At 56.0% G+C, this 23,432-nt stretch overlaps 2 protein-coding genes across 7 annotated transcripts in view; both read left to right on the top strand.

The window, feature by feature from the left end:
* The window catches only part of JAKMIP1 (janus kinase and microtubule interacting protein 1), a 147,725-nt gene extending 126,732 nt beyond the window's left edge, over positions 1–20,993 (top strand). The window contains exons 17-22 of the mRNA XM_070262734.1: positions 4,080–4,148; positions 5,591–5,668; positions 8,561–8,764; positions 16,322–16,387; positions 19,628–19,703; positions 20,854–20,993. Of these exons, the coding sequence (XP_070118835.1) occupies positions 4,080–4,148; positions 5,591–5,668; positions 8,561–8,764; positions 16,322–16,387; positions 19,628–19,678 (468 nt within the window). The 3' untranslated portion in view covers positions 19,679–19,703; positions 20,854–20,993. The remainder of the gene's footprint in view (positions 1–4,079; positions 4,149–5,590; positions 5,669–8,560; positions 8,765–16,321; positions 16,388–19,627; positions 19,704–20,853) is intronic.
* A 165-nt stretch (positions 20,994–21,158) lies between these two features.
* C3H4orf50 (chromosome 3 C4orf50 homolog) overlaps positions 21,159–23,432 on the top strand; it is a 122,565-nt gene continuing 120,291 nt past the window's right edge. For 4 of the 6 annotated variants that reach the window (XM_070262730.1, XM_070262731.1, XM_070262727.1 and 1 more), the window contains exon 1: positions 22,896–23,034. The gene's annotated coding sequence lies outside the window, so the exon portion shown is untranslated. Of the gene's footprint in view, positions 23,064–23,432 lie in introns of all 6 variants that reach the window. The other 2 variants (XM_070262732.1, XM_070262728.1) reach the window with 2 other exon arrangements.

Raw genomic sequence — 23,432 nt, 5'->3', positions numbered from 1 at the left:
GCATGTTTAAGTGGAAGCCTGGGGCAAAGCTTGGTTCCTCAAAGTCTTTGATCAGTGCTTGCAGATGGTGAGCAAAGAGCAGGAACCGCCAGTGACCTGGGGTGGCGGGTGGGGGTGGGGGTGGGGGTGGGGCAGCGGGCATGGGGGGTCTTCTCTCCAGCCCCCAGGGTCCCTGGAGGGCGGCACACTGTGGGAGGCCCCAGCCTTGCTGGGAACAGCCCTCCACGAGGCCACCTTCTCCCACTCGAGCCCTTCCTGAGACCCTCCTCCCGCTGCCCCCGTGGATGGTGGGCCTTCCAGACCCTCGGCCTTGGGCCCTGCCCTAGATCCTCCGGCTCCTCCTCCTCTAAGCAGCCCTCTGAGATGAGCGTCTCCCTTGTACAGCGGAGGAGGTGGGGCTTGCCTGGCACGTGGCTCCTGTCTGCTTTGCCCCTCTCGCCCCCCACCCGCCTTCGCCAGCCCCTGCCAGCTGCTGCTGCCTGCCACTGACTACCAGAGCCCCGCTGGGCTGCTGGGCCTGGCGCCGTGCTGTGTGCCCTATGTGCCGAGAGCGACGCCGGCTGCCTGCCCTCCAGGTCCTCCTAAAGTCCCCCAGGGGTGGTGGGAGCTGGGGTGGTGCCCGATTCTGTGCCACGTGAGGGGGGCCCAGCTGGCGACTGACTTAGTGTTTTCTCCTTGTCCCAGGAGGCACAAGCCCTGCCACGTGTCTGTGCATAAAGGTCAGACGTGATGCGTCTCTCCCCTCGGAGAGAGCATGGTGCTGAGTGCGCCCCAGGACGACATGGGTCAAGGGACGGCTCTGAGTCCTGATGGGGAGGCTGGGGTCACTGTCCGGTTTGCAGGCACTGATGGGTCTCCTGTGATGTGGGAGTTCAGTGCTGGAATGGGGAGAGTCCCGGGCAAACGGGGACGAGTTGTTCGTCCTGGAGACAACAAGCACGGAAGCCCTCGCAGCGGGGGTCCCAGGCCCCACCTGTGACATCGGCAGTCAGCCCCCCTTGACGAGGCACAGCTCCTTTTAAAACTGCCTTCAGTACTGGTATCAGACCAGACTGAGGTCAACCACAATGTCCTGTCTAGAGGCACAGAGCCGCCTCGTAGCATGCAAGCAAAGTGCAGCTCTAATTAGGAATGGCACAGGATGGTCCTGGAAGGTCCTGCAGTACACGGCGTCTCGCCCTGGCTACAGCCGTCCTGCATCACCACCTGGGGACGCCCTGTTCTGACTGGAAGGTTCAAACAGCCGAACCGTGTCAGCCCCCCCGCCCCCCGTTAGCCAAGTCCAAGCTCAGGGACCACGTCTTGCTCCCCACACACTGCACAGCCGGACAGAGGAGCTTGAACACAGGACATCGGAGGGTCTGTGGGGGGTCGTGAGTCACACCGCTTCTCCCTCAGGTTCAAAACCAGTCAGAAAGATGGAAATTTTTAAAACCATTGTTCTCATTGGTAACAACAGGTTGGAGGATGCAGCCACAGTCGAGCTTTCTAAGCTTTGGCCTGGAGTCAGGGCCTGGGGACCTTCTTCTGAAGGGAGAGTTGGGTGTAGAGGAGAGAGACCCCCAGCTCTGGGGATCGCGGCCCTGCACGTGAGGGTGCAGAGAGCTGGCTGGACATGGGTGCCCTGGCCACACTTCCCATAGATGCTTCCTCCATCTCCCACCCTCTGTGGGTCGGCTCACCTCTCTCCTGAGGGCTGAGGGGAAGGCAGGTGTCCTTGTCCCCACCCCCTCCCTCCTGGAGGCGGGCGCAGAGCCGTGAGCATTCAGGTTCTCACTCTGGGAGTAAGACCCGGTAGGTACCTGGCGGGACTCTTGGTATGAAATTCGTGACCTCACACACCCAGGATGCTCATGGCCAGCATTTTCTGTCTTCAGTTTACTCCCAGTTTCTGAAAAGGATCTGTCAAGCTTTTTCCTTATTTGCATATCAAATCTTTTTTTTTGGCAATAAGGAGAAACTGGACACCATGTTTTACAAAACCTGTTCTGAAAGCAGCTTGTCCAAATGATTCAAAACTGGATTTTTTTCCCATTTTAATTGTATTCATTTTGTAACTGCTGGCATTAGGGTATTAAAAATGAAATATTTTTATTCCCTCTCAAAAAGATGCTCACCAATTTCTAAGAAACCTCACATCCTCTCTTGGCAACGTCTAAAGAAATGCTCCGTTGAGCGCCTGTGTCTGCCGCCACCTCCGGGCCCCGTCTTGGGGGTCAAGCTAACTTTGACGTTAACGAGGAGCCTCTGTGACCATGGCTTTACCCAGTCTTGTTCCCTCTGTGGAGCCAGCACACACCCCACCAGACCTCCACACCCCTACATTCTTCTTTCTTCCGCAAATTGTTGTTAGGCCCCTGCTTTGTGCCAGGCCTGTGCTGGGCAAGGAAATTTAACAGAACCAGTCCAATGTGCTCTCCACCTTCAGGGGCTGGTGGGGGAGGGAAGCAGACAACAGCAAGCTGTCAGGTGAGTTCTATGACAGGCATTCACAAGATGGCACCTGGCCCCGTGGGCTCAGGAAGCAGGGCAGGCTTCCTGGAGGAGAACAGCTAAGTCAGGCCTGAAGTCTGAGTAGGTGTTAGCTCAGTAAAGGCCTGGGGCTGACGCTGGGGTTGGGAGAGGTGGTGATGTCCTAGGCAGAGATAGCAGCATGTGCAAAGGCCCTGAGAGGAAGGAAGGCCAGCCATTGTCAGGAGCAATGGTATAGCCTTGAGGCTTTTGAGCAGGAGCAGAGAGAACATGCTGGCTGGAGGGCAGAGAGGGATTTGGGAATGGAATGTGGTGGGTGGGTTTAAGAAACAGGGCAGCGGTGTGGGGGAACCAACACTTGGGAGGTGAAGGGAAAGGAGGAGCCAGGCTACTCCCGGCTTCCTGGTTTGGGTAGAATGGGGGCTCTTTCCCAGCAGAGGAGTGGCTGGTGAGCCCTTTTGGAGGTGCCTTGGGGCGCCAGAGGGGAGACGTACAAGGGGAGTGGGGGAAGGGATCTGGGCTGGAGGGAGACGTTTCAGAGAGAGCCTGGGGGAGTGCAGAGAGAGTGGGGGAGCCCAAGGGCAGGGCTCCGAGGGCACCCAGAGTCCCGGGTGGTGGGCGAGGATGAGGAGCAGGTGGCAGTGAGGGGGTCTGGGGGTCAGGAAAGGGGCAGTGTATGGGCCAGTGGCAAGGGGCCCCACACAGGGAAGCCAGGTGCTGGCTTTAGCATACACATTCGCACGTGTCGTCAGACCCAGAGACCCCACCGCATCCCCCGCAGGCCGGTCCCCAGTGACATGGGCCTCGCCCCATCTCTAGGGGGGCTCCTCGTGAAGTCACGCCTGCGTACCTGCAACAGCTGCCCGCACGCTCTCAGCGCCCTCACGCCTGGCGCTCAGCCCGCGTGGGGCTCCCAGACCCTCAACCCCGCATGGCTGGACCGAGTTTGTGCCCACACTCCTCGGTGTGCCTGGCTACTCAGACACGCCCGGGTGGCTGCAGGGCTGCAATGCTGCGGGCTGGGTTTGAAATCCCCACTCCCCACCCGTGTGACCTTGGACAGTGACTTAACTCGGTGTCTGTGTCTTCACCTGCGCAACGGGGTGATGCTGCCTACTCCATGGGGTGGTTGCAAGGGAGCTGGGGGAGGTCCCGGGGATGTGACCACAGGCACAGCGCACAGCAGAGTGGGCCTCAGTGACACACATGTGCCCAGCTGCAGAGCTCCCAGAGGCACACGCACACAGCTGCACACACACACAGCCTTCCGTGCTCATGTCCACTGGGCACTGAATCAGCCTCCCGTGCATGCATACCAACCACGTCCAGTGCGTACAGGCTCGCCTGGGCACGCACACCCACATCCTGGCACACACTCACGTGTGTGTATCTAAGACCAGATCGATCCCTAAGCAAACGTCTGTCAAAGCTGAAACCTCTGTACAGACGATGAAATCCCATTTTGAGGACCACCCTGGGAAGTGAGAGGGGACCTCTGGGGCTAGCAGCCTCATCTAGGAGGAGGTCCCCTGCACACTTGGCTTTGGCAGAGGCCCCGACAGGCACTGGTTCTCACTTGCTGTGCCCCTGTCCCTGCTGTTTTCCAGTGGCTGAAGCAGATAGAGGGAACCGAGGCAGCCCTGACCCAGAAGATGCTGGACCTAGAGATGGAAAAGGTACAAACTCGAGCCCCTGGGAGGGAGGAGGGTTGACAGAGTTCAGAGAATTCACTCCCCAGGAAGGCTTTGCATGTGTTTTCATGTGAATTTACTTGCACACATTTCTAAATTTTGCTTTTGTCCTCGTGGCTGTTCTGGGTAATCAGCATCCATTCACATACCCCTTCATTCACTCAGTTATTCTCTCAACACATAGTTTCGGCGCCTCTGCTCTCCTAGGCACTGTGCTAGGATTAGCGGTTCAATAAGGGATGGGGGGGGTCCCCGCCTTGAGGAGCTGGCTCACATGCCTGTGGGGACATGTGCTTGTGAACTGCCAGGCCCAGGGCAGCGTGAGGACGTGACGTGGCGATGCTTGCCCCGTGGCTCTGGAGACACACAGACAGAGCTCCAATTCACTTGTCCTCCTTACCGGCCATGAGAGTTTTGGAAAGATACATTGGACCTTAGTTTCCTCGTTGATAAATGGGGGTTCCAATCCCCGCCTCCCTGGGCTGTAGGGTTGAGAGATGCTGGAGACACAGACTGTTTTTGCACAGTGCTTGGCACACACGGGCTCCATAAATGGTGGTGGCGCTTATTCACTAGGGGACTATGAGCTTTTAGGGGGACCCATTTTTCCCAGCATGGGGGATGTCAGAGAAGGCTTCCCAGAAGAGGTGGTTCTGGAGCCTTCAAAGACGAGTTCAAGCTTTCTAAGTAGAAATGAGAGGTGAAGAAGGAACAGCACAAGGCCTGGAAGCAGCGTGTGGTGTGGAAAGAACCCTGGACTGGAATCACAGGCCTGGGTTTCTCGTCCCACCTCTGCCACCTATGAACTGTGGCATCTAAGACAAAGCATTGGTCCTCCCAGGACCTCTATTTCCTCGTCTATGAAATCAGGTGGCTGCAATAGATGAGCTCTAACCCTGAAACTCTCAAGGCAGTAATAGAGATCTGCCTTCTGGAGAGATGGTGCTTGTGGGGACTGAAAGAGTGACGTGGAGGGTTGGGGAGGGAGCATCCAGCCGTGAGACTAATCAGGAGGTGGGTGACGCTGTTTGTGTGGGAGGAGGGGCTGCATCTGAGAACTATTGAGACTGTCTTCAGGGACCACCAGGATGTGACAAGAAGAATCAAGGGTTCCCGTGACCTGGGCTTGGGAACGAGGTTGGAGAGAGGAGAGTCCTTTCATTGCAGTCAGACGCCCAAGAGAAGGGAAGCCCAGACGAGTTGGGACAGGCATGATCAAGGTCCCTGGGCCTGTGAGGCCCCCACAGGGGCTGCACGTGGGGAGCAAGCAGGGCGGACCATCACTTCCCTTCTCCCCCAGCACCTGGGGGGTACCCACCTTGGTGAGACTGTCGCCCTCTAGCGAAGGTGTGTGGGTGGGCTCTGGAGAGCCTCGCTGTGATGGATTCTGGTGCTGACCTTGACCTCGCACGCCTCCTCTTTTCCAGGACCTGTTCAGCAGGCAGAAGGGCTACCTGGAGGAGGAGCTGGATTACAGGAAGCAGGCCCTCGACCAGGCCTACCTGGTAGGACCAGAAGTGGGGGGACGCTGGCTCTCCAGACTCAACGTTAGAGGCTGCTTTTTCCTTCAGGGCTGACACCGTGTTTAGGGTCACTACTGGTGTGGTTTGGGGGCCATCAAAACGCCGTCTCCACAGAGCGCCTGGAACGACCATACAGAGAAATTGTCCCTTTTTCCAAATCAATCATGATTTTTCAAAAATATTTAGTTACCTTGATGGTTTCTTTAGACCTGTTTATTCAATTCTAGCGATCATTTGAGATGGATGAAAGGAAACTGTCTTTCTTATGTGTTTGTTTATACTTAAATATTTATTTATGCTTGAAATCCCAAAGCAAGTTTTCCGATAAATATGAGAAAGAGGTAGTGGAGCGAGGAGTAGAGGCCACATGAGCATCAGAACAAAAGTGACTTGTTGTCAGGTCCTGTGCAATGTCGTGTTTGGGTCACAAAACTGGTCCTGGGCTTCCTGGTGGTTAATGTAAAATGGGACCACATTCAGGGCCGAATGTCACACGGCTTTGAGGACACTCAAGGCCAAGTCTCCTGGTGCTGTGGGAAGTGCTCCCTGGGGCTGGGGAGTGAGAGGATGAGATGGTGGGTGTTTCCAGGACGTCCCCACGGCAGAGAATGTCGAGTTCAGGGCAGCTCTTGCTGGAAGAAGCAGCGTAGTGGACAAAGTCTGGATCACTTGTAGTTCAAATCGTTTTACAAACTGGCTTTGTACCTAAGAAATGCAGAGTCAGTGACTGAAAATCAGCTTCCAACCCTTGTTTCCAGCAGCGTCTCCAGCAAGACAGAGAGCAGGTAGCTGGGCACCCGCGGGATTCTGGGCGTGAAGGCTGGTGCGCCTCACCATGACCCTTGACCCTGGAGCTTGAATGCCATGGGCAGGCCGCAGGAGACGTAGGTCAGGAGGGACTGGGCCTCCTCAAGACCTGGCATCTCCTCCTCGGTTCTTATTTCTGGGCGCTCAATGGGGTAACAGTGTTAGAGGCAACTTAAAAACGAGAGCATGCTCATCCTTTGCTCGCCCCGTTCCCGTTTTTGGTTTTCCCTCGATTCTGTCCGGTCTCGGTCCGTTTGCAAACCCCCTATCCCCTGCTCTATCCACCATGTCTGTCTCACAGCACCGCCCTCCCTGAGCATTTCCCAGAAAGCTCTGAGGAATACAGTTTCAGGAGAGATCACAGGAACTTAAGGCCAGAAAACAAGAGGGGAGGGCTGCAACAGAGTAAGAAAACTCTGAGGATTCCTGGGGTCCTCCATATGCTACAGGGTAGGCTGAGGCTCTGAGAGGAACAGAAGCCAGCAGTTGGCCACGTTCACTGGATCGTGGGGCCCTCTTTTCAAGGGACATCTTCCCTTGAAACTTGTGTTTCCCAACACTCTTTGGAAAACCTTGGTCTCCATCTCTGTTGTCAAAGTGCCATGTGCAGAAAGGCCCTGGGGCCCCTCAGAGTTCTGGCTCCGCAGAGGAGGCCCTGGGCGTGCCCATCCTGCCGCCGTGGAGAAGCGGCATTCATAGTCGAACGTCCCAGAGCCTCGAGTGGGATTTCAGGCGCGTGGCGAGATGGCAGGCCTGATGCAGTGCTAGATTGACCTGAACAGTCGGGGACGTAAAATGTCCCAAGAGGGTGGCAGTGCCGCATGCCTGGGCAGGGGCAAGGAAGGCAAGTGTCAGATGCACCCTTGTGCTCCTTGGTCATCAAGCTGAGAGAGGTGGGGCAGGCCCACAATGGGGCTTCCAGAACTTCAAGTGGGGTGGTAGGTCCTGACTAGAAGCTAGTGCCATGGGGGCTCCTAGGAGCTTGGCTGCTGAAAGGAGAGGGAATGAGCCAGCAGGCACAGGCAAGCTCCGGCTCCACGTGGAGCCCAGATGGGGACCCCTCCACTGTGCCGGTGGACACACTCCCACCTTCTAATTTCCCAGGGGTAACAGGGTGGGGTGACAGGAAGGTGATAATGTCAGTTGGTTAAAATTAGTCCTGGCCTGATGGGCCTGGAATTCCTCCAGGGCCTGAGCACAGCCTGTTGACGCTAGGGGAGGCTGGAGGGGCAGGTGGCCTTGTGGCTGCAGAGGGTCGCCCACTGGCCCCCTGCCTCAATCTACCCCTCGCCCATTCTTGGCAGTTCCCACTGGTGATCTTTCTACACTGTCTTAGGAGAAGGCACTGCTCCTAACCAAGGCGTGTGGGTGGGGCTCAGGGAGGCAGAAAGGAGACATTTGTCTCTTTTGTCCCTAGATGTTCCTATAAGGTGCCTGTAGTTAAGTGTCTTGCTGTGAAGTTGAGAAGAAGTAACTTCCTCTAATGACTAAAACTCTTTCACGAGGATCCTCCAGTTGGCCACTAATCTCTCCTTTGCTTTGCTTTACTAAGGGTACCTTGCTTTTTCAGGGGAGGGAGCCACTAGAACATTGTCACTATTTGCTTGGGGTGAAATTGCCTTCCTAAAGCTGGCTGAAAAGCAAAGGTGTGCAAATTAAGCCGTATTTTCCCATCGGCACTCACTGTACAAGGGGAGGTTTGTTCCCGGGGTGGGGAAGTAAATTGGAAGCCTAGGGTAAAATGAAAACCATTCCAGTCCAGCCTCTCTTCAGGTCACACGTTCTAAGAGGTGGTTATGCTTGTTCTTATCATCCTGTCCTGGCTTGGACAGAGTAGGGTGTCTTGATAGAATAGAGTAAGACATGTGACATGTTCCTAAAACCATGTGCATGGGGCTGGAAGGGGCTCCCCCACTGGAAGGGGCTGCTGGCTCCTGTGCTGGGCCCTGCACGCGTCCCCTTCCTGCCCCAGATCCTGGAGCTCCGCCACCCTCTACTGCTGTGTCCTGGCGGTCACTGTCCACCCACATGCGACCTTCCACTGTCTGTGTGATTTGGGCCACTCAGAGAATCCAGGAGCTGGAGGCCACGCTGTACAACGCGCTGCAGCAGGAGCCGGGGCGGAGGGCCAGCGAGGCGCTGAGCGAGGGCCAGCGGGAGGACCTGCAGGCCGCCGTGGAGAAGGTGCGCAGGCAGATCCTGAGGCAGAGCCGGGAGTTCGACAGCCAGATCCTGCGGGAGCGTATGGAGCTGCTGCAGCAGGCCCAGCAGGTGAGGGGCGGGGGCCTGGCTCGGGCGCCGCTCGCCGCCTCCCAGCAGCTCCACCCCTGGCCCCCTGTTGGTGCACTGACACCTCTGAGGGGCATCTGGGCAGCCCAGGCGTGTTCAATGGAGAGCTGGGGGTACAGACAGTTTCAGTGAAGGAAGACATGTCTTGTCACAGACACCCTCATACCAGGGCAGGTGTATTCCCCAGTGACCTAGAGGACTTGGGACCCTTGGGCGTAATGTACAGCAAACTGTTTCGCTAACCATACATTTAAACAATAGGGTCCCCACCCCCTGCGAAATGGTGATACAAACCAAAGCTAGGGGTCCCTCAGCCGCCTTCCTCCCGCATCCGTGTTCTCTTTCAGAGTTGGGTTCTTATAATGGGGAAGGCGCTGGCTGAACGGTTTGCCTTTTGGCTGCAGTTTGTGATGTCAGCTAATTTGAGGCCTGGCCCTGGGAGCTGCATTAGTTAACTCTGAAAGCCTACGTGTATTCCAGGGTTTGGAGTCCTGTATGAGTGTTGTGTGCCACCGGGTTCCAAGGACTCCCGCTGGTGTCGAGGCGGGAACGCAGCAGCTGGCTCTGGCGTTTGTGGAGCGCTCACCGTTTTAGCTCCTTTCTCTCACGGCACATCTGCGGGGTGGGGATTGTTCTGTCCATTTACCTGATGGGGAAACTGAGGCTCAGGAAGGTGAACTCATGTGCGTAAAGGTCACACAGCTGGAAGGAATCCAACCAGTGAGGAAGGGTCTGGATGACCAGTGGGAAGCGATGTCACAGAAGGCAGAGAGAGCGAGAGCGAGAGAAGTTGGGGGGAGAGCGAGGGCACTGTCGAGAAGGAGCAGATGGGACCTGTGTCCGAAGCAGCGGGAGTCCCATCAGGACTGAGAAGCAGGGATCCCTGGTGAATTTGAGGAAGGGTGGGGGCACAGCCGGGCTGCATTCGGTTGACGAGCAAAAGGAGACGATGAAGGGAAAAGGGCTGGCTGTGAGGACATGAAGGATAAGCTTCGCTGAAGACCTGCTCTGGGTGGAAGGACACCTGGGAGCCTCAGCGAGCCTCTGCCTGGGCTCTCCCTTCCCCCCGCCCTGCCCGCTGCCTGCTGGTGCGATGCTCACCTGCTGGCCTGACAACCCGCCTCTGGCCCACGGTGTCTCCAGAGCCTCGTGAATGTCTGGCACGTGTTAGGTGTTCTGAGAACCTCAAGCTGCAGGGACACCCACACCTCGTGTCAGATGGAGGGAGAGGTTTTATTACTTGGGAGATTCCTGATCACGCTGGCATGCTGAGGGACGTGCTGAGGGACAACAGGGAGGGAGAGACTGGAGACTGAGGGGAGAGAAAGCGTCCAGAGGGTCTGCTGGACGGAGGGACGGGTGAGACCCAGCGTTCAGACCGGCAGGGGATGAGCCGAGCCAGGATGGAGAAGGAGGCGACAGTGGGAAGCCATAGGTATGTAGCCCGCATACAGGGCCAGGGGCTGAGGATACTCGCCTGGCCCCATGACCTGAGGGAAGAAGAAGGGGAGGCCACGTCCCCCACGTCAGGAGGAGCGGGTGGAGGGGAAGGGAGGGCTTGGGACCCCTGCGGCCCAGGTGTGTGGACCAGTTGCTGGTGCAGGATGGGCCACTCAGGACGGAGACCAAGAATTTGCAGCAATGATGGCCAGAGTGACGGTCAGCGAGATCCAGGACAGGGCGTTGCAGGGCAGGGGTCAGTCGGGGAGGGAAGGGGAGGCACAAAGGGCCAGTGACCATCAGAGATCTCGGCGTAGGGCTGGGGGCATTTGCGTTCACCGACGCTGTCACTGAACCATCTCTGTTATGGTCACATCGCTAGTGGAAAGTCACCTGAGGTGCCCCCGGCCCAGTGGGGAGCCCAAACTTGGGACAGATTCTGACCATCTCGTGTGGCTGTGGCTGTTCTGTCGGTGTCCACCAAGTGCAGAGGGGGTGCAGGGGAGGCTGGGCAGCCTCTGGACAGAGGGGCCAGCTGTCCAGCTTTTGAAGATAAATAGGAAGAGGCCAGGTGGCCATCAAGGAGGGATAACATTTCAGACAGCAGCACGGCATGGTGTGGCAGTGTGGGGCAGTGGAGTGGTTGAAAACACAGACACTGCGACCAGATGGCCTGGCTTTGAACCCTATTCTCCCATTCATTGGCTGTGTGGCCTTGGACAAATGACTTAACCTCTCTGGGCCTCAGTGTCTTCATGGGGATGGTAATAACACCTAGTCATCGGGACGCTGTAAGGTTAAATGAACTAGTACACGTCAAGTGCCCTCAGTAGGTGTAGACGGCTGCCGTTATTGCCGAGTGTAGATTGGGAGTAGGTATAGCAGGAGCAGGGCCCGATGGGGGCTGGGAGCTGGATGCCGGAGTGTAGCTAAGGCCAAGCCCCGCGCCTCGGTTGTGGGACTTGCCAACTGAGTGTGCAGTGAGTGAAGGGGCTGAAGGGGTTCAGGAAATCCAGCCCAAAGCAGAACATTTGTGTGTTTGAACCAAAAAGTCATTACCCCACCCAAGGGTTCCAATCTCAGCAAGCAGTGGCTTGTGGTTTCAGTCTGCGATCTGTGACGCACCATTCTGAAGACGCACGGCGTTTGGCCGTGACTCCCCGGAAAGCACTGTGTCCCACCTGCTAAATGAAGAAGGGCGCCCCGGTGATTAAGAGAAAAAGAAGCAGAAAGCAGGCTGTGCCGCTCGTACGGGTGGATTGAGGACTGGGATCCCTTAGAGAAAATCCCTTAAAATACAAGCGTCTCGGGGTGTTGGCGTAAGATAATGTGGGACAAATCACTTCCTTCTCTGTTTCTCTCAGCCAGTCTAGTAAATTGCACATCCCTAAGCACGAAGAAAGCTGGTTAATCCATTGAACCAGGGCTGGGAACGCTTCTCCTTTTCTCCTTTATCCCTGGATCATTTTCACATTAGTTGAGAATTCTGCTGTAGGTAAATAGGAGACGCCCTTCTCTCATTGAATATGAAAACTGCCTTCCTGTTTATTAAAACACTCACCTGCGTGTGTGAGCATGTGCGACATCCGTTAGTGTGTGTATATAACATTGGTTAGTAAATCGCTCTGAGGATCTAATGACAAAATGTGCAAGCATATTAGCAGGTGCCCAGCATGTGGTAGGTATTCAGTAAAAAGAAGACCCTCTCTGGATGATAATGCATGTGGATGTCCACACCCAGGCAGCCTTCTGTCCGCCCTGGACAGGGTGTGCTACTCAGAGTGTGGTCCGTGGACCAGCAGCATTGACATCTCCCGGGAGCTGTTGGAGATGCAGGCATCAGGCCCGCCCCAGACCTCCAGAATGGGATTCTGCATTTAACAAGACTCCCAGGTGCTTTCTGTGCACCTGAAAGTTCTTAGATCTTAGTTAGTCCTAGAGACACGTGGCCGTGAGTTACAGAGGGCATGAGTCTTAGTCTCTCGGGGCTGCCATAACAAAAAACACCAGACGGCGTGGCTTAAACCACAGACGTTTATTTCTCACGGTTCTGGAGGTTGGACGTCCAAGATCCAGAGCTGGCTGATTCAGTTGCCGGCGAGGGCTCTCCTCCTGGCTTGCAAACGGCCACCTTCTCTCTGTGTCCTCACATGGCCAGGGGGATGGAGGGGGGCAGAGGCCAGTGAAGGAAGGAGAGAAAGGCACAGGAGGAGTGGGAGAGAAAGAGAGAGATCCTCCGTCTTATGAGACCGCCAATCCTATTGGATTAGGACCCCACCCTGTGACCCCATTTCACCTGAATTACGTCCTAAGACCCTGTCTCCTAACACAGTCACTCTGGGGGCTGGGGCTTCAGCATACAAACTGGGGCGGGGGTCACAGTTCAGTCCATAGGAGGGTCTCCTTACGTTTCTGGTTTTGTAGGAAATGAGTTCTCATTCCTTCTGCCCCTTCTCACTGCACCGTTTCCGCTGAGCCAGCTCTGGGGGGAGCCCATCCTCCACCATCATGCTGTAGGCTTCAGGGACAAGGTTCCTCCTGCTCCCCGCTCTGGGCTCAGCTCTGGAGCAGTCAGCCAGGCTCTCTCTCCTGGCCTCACATTCTCCGTCTGTTCTCTGGGTTGTTTGGAGCAGCTCCACCTCCAGGCTCGGCCTTGAGGGTCCAACGTCACCCTGCAGGTGGAAATGCCTGGCCAGCTCTCCCGGGGTGGCACAGATGTAACCGACGATGCCACGACACTCCCAATCTTGTTCCCTGCTCCCTGCCGAGTATCATACATGTAATGGCAGCAGGAAGCAGGGCCTCAGCCAGCATCTCAGTGCCTTTGTAAAAGATGCTTGGAATTCGGAGTGCATCTGTTTTACTGGGTGCTTCCTCTAGCAGAATTTCCTGGAACCGGGTCACCCAGGTGTGATGGCTGGGCAGAGGGGAGACTTTCCTTATGGCAGCCCAGTGACAACAGCTATCATGTGCCAGGCACAGTTCCGGCCACTGGGGATGGAGCAGTGAATAAGGCCCTGCTTTCACGGAGAGTCTGCTCTTACATTCCAGCGAGGGGAGACAACACACGCAGATCAATATCATGCTGCCGGGCCCTGTCCCTCCCGGAGGTTTTCAGTCAAGGTGCCCTCATTTCCTAGCACCTGCCGGCCTGCAGAGACATCTGCTGGGACCACAGGCAGTCCCAGTACCCTCCCCACCCATCCATCCACGGCACCGCAGAAGCCTTCCTAACACACAGCACAGCACCACCCCTCCCCAAAGACTGTCCCTGGCTCCCCATTGCCCAGAGGATAAAGTCTGGGTTGCTTAGCCTGACATTCTGAGCTCTCCCGGCCCTCTGCTGACCTCTACAACTGTGTCCTCTGCCTCTCTCTCCAGCTTCTCCTGCTTGATGTCATGTTACATTTCTTTGTAATTTTTCTCATGTCTACGTACTGAGCACTGTTCCAGGTGCTGGGGACCCTGCACTTGCCCTCATAAAGCTTATATCCCAGTGTGGGGAGACACACGAGTGCTGGCACATAGAAACGGCTCCATAGATGTTGGTTCAATACAGCTCATGCCAACCCTGTGAGTGGGAACCATTGGTGCAGTTTCCTGGGTGAGGCAAGTGAGACCCAGGGAGGGTAAGCAACTTGCTCAAGTTCACACAGCCAGGAAGTGGCTGAGCGAGAACGTGAATCAGGTCACCAAACTCTTGGCCACTGTGCCTTCCAGCCTCCCATACTGTGATGAGAGACTGACCTCGTTATTATCCGAGAGTGAATGTCAAGAAATTCTAGAAGGAGAGCCAGCTTCTGAGGCTGCTTTTTCAAACCCAGGAGTCGTTCCTGGGGGATTTTTGCAAATCCTCTGACAGCTGTAAAGTGTTGCCCTCCCTCCACATGGTGCTGTAGTTTACAAGACCCTTTCCCCGGGTCCCCCTTTCATCCTGAGGGTCATGGGGTCCCTGTGCAGATGTTACAGAAGAGGGGCTCAGGCAGAGAGAGACTACGTAACTCCCCAAAGTCCACCGGCTGGTGAGTTTGGGGCCCAGGATGAAGCCGGAACCAGCTGAGTCCTGTGCTCCTTCTAGATGCTCTCTGCCCGCCCCACCACCCCCGCCTCGCCAGGGGTCCTTGGGGACGGTCATGGCCAGTTTCCCACAGAAAGCTGCTGACTTCCTAATCCCTTACGAAGCACGTAGGCAGAGCCACCTCTGCGCTTAGGACCTTACGCAGGTTCTCTCGTTACGTCCTCAGACCTGGGCGACAGGATTACCCCCACTTTACAGACAAGGAGCCGGGGCTGGAGAGGTGAACACCTGTGTTCGTCTCTTCCATGCCAATCGTTCTCTGTTTTGCTGCCAGTGTGATCTTTGCCCACTGGAACTCTTCCCTGCTCCCCACGACACCCCCAAATCTGTGAGCTCCTCACCGGGACCTTCCAGAACCCCTGAGCTCTGGCCTCTGCTCGCCCCCTCCCTGTAGGCCCCGCTGGGTTCGCTGCCTCCTCTGGGGCCCCCAGCCCACGGCTCAGTGGCCCACCCTCCTGACCACTGCACCTCCAGCGCCACCTTCCTGCGCGCCTGATAAAGCAGCGTCATCCCCTCCCCACCCGGCTCGATTGTCTCCGACAGTTTATTCACCCGGTGCACATCTGTGTGTATGTGCCATCGTCTGAGCCTGACTGGACCACAACTCCTAGGGGTGGCGATCCTGTCTCTCTCCCAGGCCTGAAACAGGCCCCTGACATATTGAGCCGTATTTGCTGAGCGCGTGAACGTGCGCAGCGGTGGTTCTCAAAGTGGGGTCCCCAGACGAGCACCATCTGCATCACCCGGGAACTTGTGGGAAATGCAGCTGCTCAGGCTCCACCCCCAGAAGTGCTGAGTCAGAAACGTCGGGGGCCCCAGCAATCTGCGTTATAGCAAGCCTCCAGGTGACACTCATGGCAGACCGAGAGTTACTGCCCTACAGAATGCATGAAAGGCTTCTCTGGGCCTGCGGAAGGGTCCGTGGGAGCCACGTGCTTATTTGAGATGATTTGAATCGCCCGGCCCTCAGCCTGACAGCATTCTCTCCGCTACATTCCGGCCTGGAAAGGCTGCAGCCAGCTGGGCAGTCATCGGGGGTACCAGCACTTAAGGGGTGACGAAGTGCTCTTGGGCATGTGACAAACTGGAGAAGGTTGTACCTCCCAGACCCTCTGGGTGGGAGGCCATGTGGAACTGGAAGGAATGGATTGACAAGCTGCTGATGGAGGGCGAGCCCCCCAAGGGGCATGCGGCATGTCCAGTGCCCGGGAGGGTGACCAACTGTCCTGGTTTGCCCTGGACGGAAGGGTTTCCTGGAACTCCAGACTTCCAGTGCTAAAACCAGGAGCATCCCCAGGCAGACCGGGACAGTTGGTCATCCCGGCATCTAGTGCTAAGTGGGAGAGGCTGGGGTGCACGCTGCAGCGACGCCTACCCCATTCACTTCCTCTGCCCCAGCAACCAGGCTCCAGCTAAACAAATCTTAGGCTCCAGCTAAACAAAAGTAGGAACAGTCACGTGCTGCATATGGGCATTTCAGTCAACAGCAGACCGCATATACAACAGGGGTCCCATAATATTAGCACCACAGAGCCTTGGTGTGTAGCAGGCTACACCATCTGGGTCTGTGTAAGTACTCGCTGTGATATCTATGCAACAAGGAAATCGCCTAACGATGCATTTCTCAGAAGGCATCCCCTTCGTTAAGCGATTCATGACTGTAATTTGATGCCATGATCCTGCCCAGGGCGCCTCCGTGTCCTGGTCCAGTCTCGAGGTCCATGCTTTAAAGAGATCCTGTCTTAAGAGTCCACGCTGTGTGATTCTATTTCCTCACACTCCAAGAACAGGCAAAAGCAGTCTTTAGTGATGGAGGTCAGAACAGTTACTTCGGGGCCCGAGGCAGCCTCCTGGGGCTGGACTTGGGGGTCGGGACTCAGGCCTGTGCACGAAGTCAGTCGAGCCACTCACTTAGCATCTGGATGCTCTGCTGCCTAGAGCCACACCACGACAAACGACGAGGAATAAGGCTTTGACCTGGAAATTCTACTTCTTCTGATCCGTGATGTAATGTGTTTCAGAGAATCCGAGAACTGGAGGATAAGCTGGAGGCCCAGAGGCGGCACCTGAAGGAGCTGGAGGAAAAGGTACGGGGCTGAGCGCCAGCACCTGCTGGTTTCTTTCCACGGACGTCGGTGTGGGGTCTTTCCTGTTCTGTCAGTTCCACGATGCCCAGGGAACAGGCCCTGCTCTGGCCTTCCCTTCTCTGCCCTATTCCCCCCAGTCGGCACGTCTGAGATATAAGGGGCTCCTCCAAGCACTTCTCTAGGGAAGAAAGTGCATTCTGAGATCAACTTTGTGTGTGGGGGGAGTGGGGAGGTGTCTTTTTTCTCACAAAGGCCTTTGCTGCACCCCTCTGAAACTACCTCACGAGGAGGGACGAGGTGACCCTCTGTTTTGGTTGTTGCTCATGGACTCATTCACCTTAAATGACTTCTATATGCCAGAAACCAGTCGTGTGTTCTTGGAGTCCCGTCCCTCCCGGAAGGAAGCGAGGCTGGCCCGTCACAGGTGGACACCTAGCCACATTTGTCTCCCTACAATTTTTATCATTTCATGGGGGAGGAAACTGAACCTGGGGAAGAGTCAGACCTTGTCCCTGATCCCACAGCTGGGAAGGGATAGCTGGGGTCCCCAGGGGTGTCGCAGCCACCCACCCGCCCCTCCACCTCACGCTCACTGTTGGTCCGGGCAGACAAGCGAGTCCTGTTCAGAACCACGTGTGTGCAGCATCTTTGGCATGGCCCTGACCGCCTCCTGTACGTGCACCTGGTGGCCCGAATTCCTTGAGCTCAGGGACCAGCTTTTATTCACATCTTCATCCAAGACGGTTCTAGCCACAGAACAGGGCACCACAAGATGTTTGCAGGGTGTGTAATAGATGAGTAGATAGAAAACCCGTAACTGCACATTCTAGATCGCGGAGGTAGGCTCACATGTGGGAGCATGGTGCAGCACTCTAACCCTGTCTGGGGGGCCTGTCGGGGACAACATGCCCGAGGAGGGGAGCCAGGCTGAACGTGAAGGGCGACGTGCAGTCACCCAGGGGAAGAAGAGCGAGAAAGGGCGTGTCTGGGCTTCAGCTGTCTGAGGCAGGCCTTGAGAGAGGAAGCTGACTGCTCCTTGGACAAAATAGGGCCAAAGTCAGGGAAGCGACTAGAAGGCAGATTTCAGTGCTATCTGAAAGGGGGTGAAAGCCCCCTCTGTCCTGGAGGCTGTCAAACACAGTGTGCCCAAAGAGATGGACAGCTCTTCAGAGCCTGCGCCAGTTTTCGAAGTTTCCTCTCCTTTCTCAGGTGAAAGTCAGCTTTTGTGCAGGTTCCATCACCTTCCTGGCACCCTCCCATCTCCACCTGCAGCCTCGGGGCCTCCTGGCCTGCACAACCGGCGGCATCCACAGGGCGGCAGCAGAGGGCTGCGGCTGGAGGGTCCGAGCTCAGGGGTCGGCCGAGGCTGCCGGCAACCTGCCAGCCCCTGTGGGAATTCGGGTTTAGGCAGATTCCCAGGGTTCCCCATCTGCCAGATGTCCACACCCTCTCAACCTTCTGGGGTTATTCTGAGGGCCCGAGGGGATCTCGAGTATAATTCAGTTCAAGAGTTTCTCGGGGATAAGCTGGCTCTGCAGGGGTGTCTGGGCCCCACTCCTGGCTGTGCCCTTGGGGGGTCCCGAGAGCCTGGGGTTTACCCCCGCTCCCTGCCTGGGCGTTCTCTGCCCCTGGAATGGTACCCCCATCTCCTGGGAGGTTGTGAGGATTAAGTGAGGTTGCGGATGTCAAGTTCTGAGCTCAAGGCCCAGACAAGGCCGGTGGGCTGCCAAACTGAAACCAGGCCATGCTCATCATCGTGATTAGAATTAAAGAGCGGGTGGGATGGGCACACACATAAAGTAACATGCAGGAGGGGGAATGACCGGGAAATGTTTGAGTCCTCTTTCTGCCTCTTTTTTACCCTTTTTTGAGAACAAATGTCCGTGGGTTGATCTGTCTCCTTTTGTCCAGAAAGGGCTTGCCAAGGCTGGCGTCTTGGTTAGGGCTGTAAGACCAGAAGCACTCCAAGATGCGTGCGTGTCAGCGTCCTTTCCCCAGGGCACTGTGGCCTGGGCTGGTGGAAAGCAACTCCCGCCACCCTCAGGGGCTCACTGTCAGGAGCCCTTTGCCTGCCACACCCCACTGGGTGGTCCTGGCAAGTCCTTCCCCCTCCCCGGGCCTCAATTTCCCCAAGTGAAAAATGAACAGCTAGGTGATTCCAAAGGCCCCTTCTATCTCTAACTTTTCATGATTCTAAACCTTGTTTAAAAAGTTGTGGCTGTCTGTTTGGATTTTAATTTTTTCAACAAATAATTTAGGGGAGCTATTATTTTTGGGGGGGGCGGGGATTATTTTGGGAGTGGGGAAGGAATTATCTTCAAAAGCCCCAGATGATATTCAGATATGTTTCCCCTAATGACCAGCCATCTTTCTGAACCAAGCAAGTCGTGCATAAGTTAATTTGAAAAAGTCTACTTTCAAACTGACCTGTATAATTTGTCCTTTCTTTAAGGCCATTTGTTTTCCCTGCTAGTTTTTCTTTTGAAAGTAGACAAATCACAGGGCACACAAGGTTGAAAACAGTAACTCTCTCGGAAGAGTGGGCCCTGGCAGGGATGGTGTGGGGCGAGCTCTGTCCCGCAGGCAGGACTGGGTGGCCTGTGTCCTGTGGTGGAAACTCGCTGGATCCTTGTGCTCAGCGTCACGCCCGGCCCTTTGGTGGGAGCCACCAGCTGTGACCATCGGAGGGTCCTTCTTCTGTTTATAAAGTGTCCTGGGGCTGGCCCCATGACATAGTGGTTAAGTTCGCACACTCCACTTTGGTGGCCCGGGTTCAGGGGTTTGGATCCCGGGCGCAGACCTACACCACTCATCAGCCATGCTGTGGCAGTGTCCCACAAACAAAGTAGAGGAGGATTGGCACCGATGTTAGCTGAGGGCTAATCTTCCTCAAGTGAAAATATATATATATATAAAGTATCCTGCCCAAGTCCTGCAAGCAAGCCACATCTCAGCACCAGAAAGTCAGAAAGCCCTGGTTCACGGTGTCAGGCTCCCCCATCTGAATTAGCCTGAGGTTTGGGGAGGAGGTTGGGGTAACCCACCCCGGTGTGGAGTTGCAGGGCTTGGCTTCCCAGGTGGACTCGACCCTGGAGCCTGCCTCGTCCCGTCGCTCTCTCCAAGCCTAATGCCACTGCGCCGTTCTTGTGAAATGCTGCCATGGAATTCCATACTACATATCTTACATCTTTTTTTCTTTTCTTTTTTTTTTCCTCATTTTCTTTTGGTCTTATGTTATAGTTTTTGTTCCTTTTTTTGTTTTTCTCACTAGCATTCATTCTGTGGCCTTGATGACTTCCGTGAGCCAAGAACTCGGGTGGGTATCCCTTCATTTTCACTGACAAAATTGATTTTCTAACCGTGAGAATGCCTCCCAACTCTGACGATGCCCATTCCTGAGAGGCGAGGCACCGGGGACCGTGGCCTTGTGGTATATCCCTCCCTCGGCGCTCAGGCTCACTGGGTCGGGGTCACTGACGAGTCCCACCCTGGGGGGAAGATTGGAGAGCTCACTGTGAACGAGGATGGATGACGGGGACCTGGTTGCCCCCTGTTGCATTTCACCTTAAAAAGGGGCTTTGCGGTTTATTTCCAATGGTTCTTTCCATTTCTGGTGCTCTCTATTGCCAGTGGACCAGTAAATTCACCACGGGGCCAGACCACAGTGGCGTCCTGCATCAGGGCCCTGCGGGAGCAGGAAGCTGATGGGCAAGGCTGTGACTGTGTACAAAGTGCCCAGCAAGCCTATTCGAAGACCCTCCAGCTCCTGCCCCACCCCCAACCTTGACCCCCAAGCCTGGCTTTGATGCCTGTGCTGTGCTCAGGGCCCTCCAGACGGAAGTCATCCTGGCAGCTCGTCCCACTCTGATCACCGGGCCCCGGGTGTCCCCAGGACCCAGCTCTTACCCTGAGTTCCTGCTTTGGCATCCAGGTCCTTCCCCACGCTCCCTGTTCTGAGGGTCTGCCTTGGGGCTAGGGGGTCTCCCAGGGCCCCGTGAGCCTAGAGATCTGTGCCTGAATCCAACCTGGGCCGGGAATCCTGTGACCTCTGGGGATGCCTGCAGCCCACTAGCTGCATGGACCCCCAGGCAGAGCTCTGGTCCTTCCCCATGTCCTCGGGGATGCTCTGAGCCTGACCCTTGCACACAGGGCTTGGTCTTGCATCTTCTGTGTCCTGGGGCCTAGGCCAGCACTTGGCACATGGGCGAGGTTCACTCAGAGTTGGTGCAGCAAGAAAGGAAGGACCCCAGGTCTCATCAGATTGGGAGTAGGGGTGGGGGTGAGGGTGGGGGCCGGAGGACAGGCGATCCGAGTGCTATTTCCTCCTCCCCCGGACTATCGGGGAGGGTCCCTCAGTGAGCTCAGCCGGCAGTTCAGGACACAGTGGGGACAGATAAGCCAGGGGCTTCTCCAACCATTTTAACCTTTGGTTCTTATGTCATTTCAACTTATTTTTAATTCTACAGGATAGAAAAAGAGCTTATGGAATAAACTGAGTCCCCATGGCAACCCCAACCCCACTCAAACCAAAATTCAACAGCAAAACAAGCTATTCAAGCCCAGAGACTGAAACCGGAATTCACATACACTTGGCGGCAGCTCGGGTCCCTGGCTGGGTCCTGGCTGGGCCAAGCTGTAGGAGTTCTGCAGGGACGATGGGGATCTTGTCAAGCTTGGGGCCACGTCTGAGTCCCTACTGTAGCACCTTCAAGAGCCCGAGGGGCAGAGACCCGAATACCGGGAAACTAAGTGCAATTACCGGAAGCCGAGTGACGGGAGCCGCCGCGTTGTCTGCGGACGGGCCGAGTCCTGTCCTTGCACCGCGTGCCTCCCCTGGCTGCAGAGTGAGGGCCCGGCTGGGCGCAGACCTGTGTACATATGTCTCCGTGAACTGTGCCCTGCGAGTCCACAATCTCTCAGCCAGAGTGACTTGTAAATGTCCCCACGATCTGAACCCAAAGTCAAGTCCCAGTCAGCAAAACCCTCCAGATCCGTGTGCAGCTGGACTCAGCAGCCAGCAGCCAGAGGCTGGGGAGGCTGGAGCCTCGCCCGCTGCGGAAAGCGGACCCCAGGGACCTCAGATTCTCAAAGGGCGAAGGCACTGGCTCCATCATTCTCCTGGGTGTAACACGGTGAAAGTCTCAGAACATGACTATGCCTGAGGCCATGTGGAAGGAGGACCGAGAGGGTAGACACAACCCATGCTCGGGCTGTCTTGCGTCTTGGTCGTCATTTACAAGGGGCTGCCGAGGAAGGAATGCTGCGAGCTGGAGCATCCTTGGGGAACTGGGCTCCTTCACTGCGGTCTGAGCCCAGGTCCACTCTCTTACAACCATAGAGAAGGAGGCAGCCCTTCCTGATTGCAGGAGACCGGCCCCTGAATCAAGCCTCCCAGGAGATGGATGGAGTGGGACAGCTGAGGAGGGCAGGACACCAGTTGGTGAGCATCAAGCCCAGGAGGGAATCCCAGAGAAGGGAAGTTACTTTCTGATGCTGTTATTTTAGGGTTGGGGGTGGGAGCATCTCCAGAAGCATCTGCTCACAGGACTGTCCTCCCTTTGGAAGGAAGACATTTGGAATCAGAATAAATCAAGGGAAATAGGTGATGAATGCAAAGCAAAGGACAAGTACGTCAGTGTTGGAAGAACTGGCGGAAGGCAAGGATGGGTTGATCCTAAGGATGAGAAGATCCACTGGTCTGTGTTGGACTGCAAGAGCAATCCTGCAATTTCTAGTGAGAAGAACCTTTGGAGAAAACAAAAATGACTGATGTTCAGGCCACTGAGGGAGTCAGTGGGGGAGGAAACCCGACAGGGGAGCTGAAATTTCTCAGAAGGCAAATCCAAGAGAAGGACATTGTGATTGGGACAGAAGGGGCTCCCCAGCCAGATGGGGAGGGATGTTCAAACCAAATCAAGGGACTGGGGGCTCTAAGCAATCACACACCAGGACAGCTGAGAAGTGACCCTTCTCTTTTGAAATCTTAACCCAAAGCACCTGCTACACCAGCCCCCATGACTTGCCAATATTTGGTGACCAAATGGGAACAAGCTGATGTCTTTGCTTGAAAAGCCAGGCCTCTGAGCACTCCAGGTGGCGATGGGACTGTGGAACCACGCAGTGAGGGGGAATGAAAAGCACATCTGGTTTCTCTGGGCCGAGGAAGCAGAGAAGCACTGCTCTGCTAACATCTGTGGGCAGAAGTTCGGGAGACACGCGTGGGTCTCTGGGAAGACATTCCTACGGCCCTGAGTGTCCGTTTTCTCTCCACTGCAGGAGCCTGCAGGAGCGTGGTCCTCATGGCCTCCTGTCCTCTTCCTTCTGTCTGCTCGGCTCTCCCAATCAGACAACGGGGCAGGAATGGTGTTGGCTTTGAAGTCAGACCCATCCCTGACCACTTTCCTGCGGCAGATACTGGCAAAGGACTTGCTGCTCTGAGTCTTAATTTCTCCGTCTGTGGGATGGGGGTGATAGTTCCCACACAGCTCCTCACAGGAGATCTTCTTCGAGCAAAACTAGACACAGGGCTCCAGGATCCTGGCAAGAGACATAGCAGGCAGCATCCGCTGCCCCCTCCATGGGAATCGTCCTCAAAGGAGACCATATGGCCCATGGGGGACCAGGATTGATTCTCCGAGAGAGCTCAGGTGCGAGGGAACGAGGCTAACACGGGCAGGTATGGGAGCTGCTCTGGCTTAGAAGCCCAAAGTCCCCTGTAGGAGCCAGTATTTCTTGTGACACTCCCAGGCATTGCTCCCAAGCTCCCTGCCAGGGACAGGCCTGGTGCCAAGAGCCACTGGACTCAGGGGGCCTGAGCCCTGGAGGCCCACCAGGTGCATACCTAGATTTCACCCACATCCCTCTGCCCCCAGGTGAGGTGCACCCCTCAGGGTGGTGGTTGTGGTTGTTGCTTAGTGACGCAGCCCACATTCCGTGTGTGGTTTCAGGGGAGCAGAGCTCCAAGGTCAGCTGAGGCCAAGGTCAACTTCTCATGCAGAGAGGAGAAGGGCTGGGTCTACCCTCCAGCACCACGCTCCTCACAGAT

This window comes from Equus caballus, chromosome 3 (genome assembly GCF_041296265.1).
Source record: "Equus caballus isolate H_3958 breed thoroughbred chromosome 3, TB-T2T, whole genome shotgun sequence".
Lineage (NCBI taxonomy): Eukaryota > Metazoa > Chordata > Mammalia > Perissodactyla > Equidae > Equus > Equus caballus.
The sequence above is the reverse complement of the archived record's forward strand: the minus strand, read 5'-3'. Positions and strand labels throughout refer to the sequence as shown.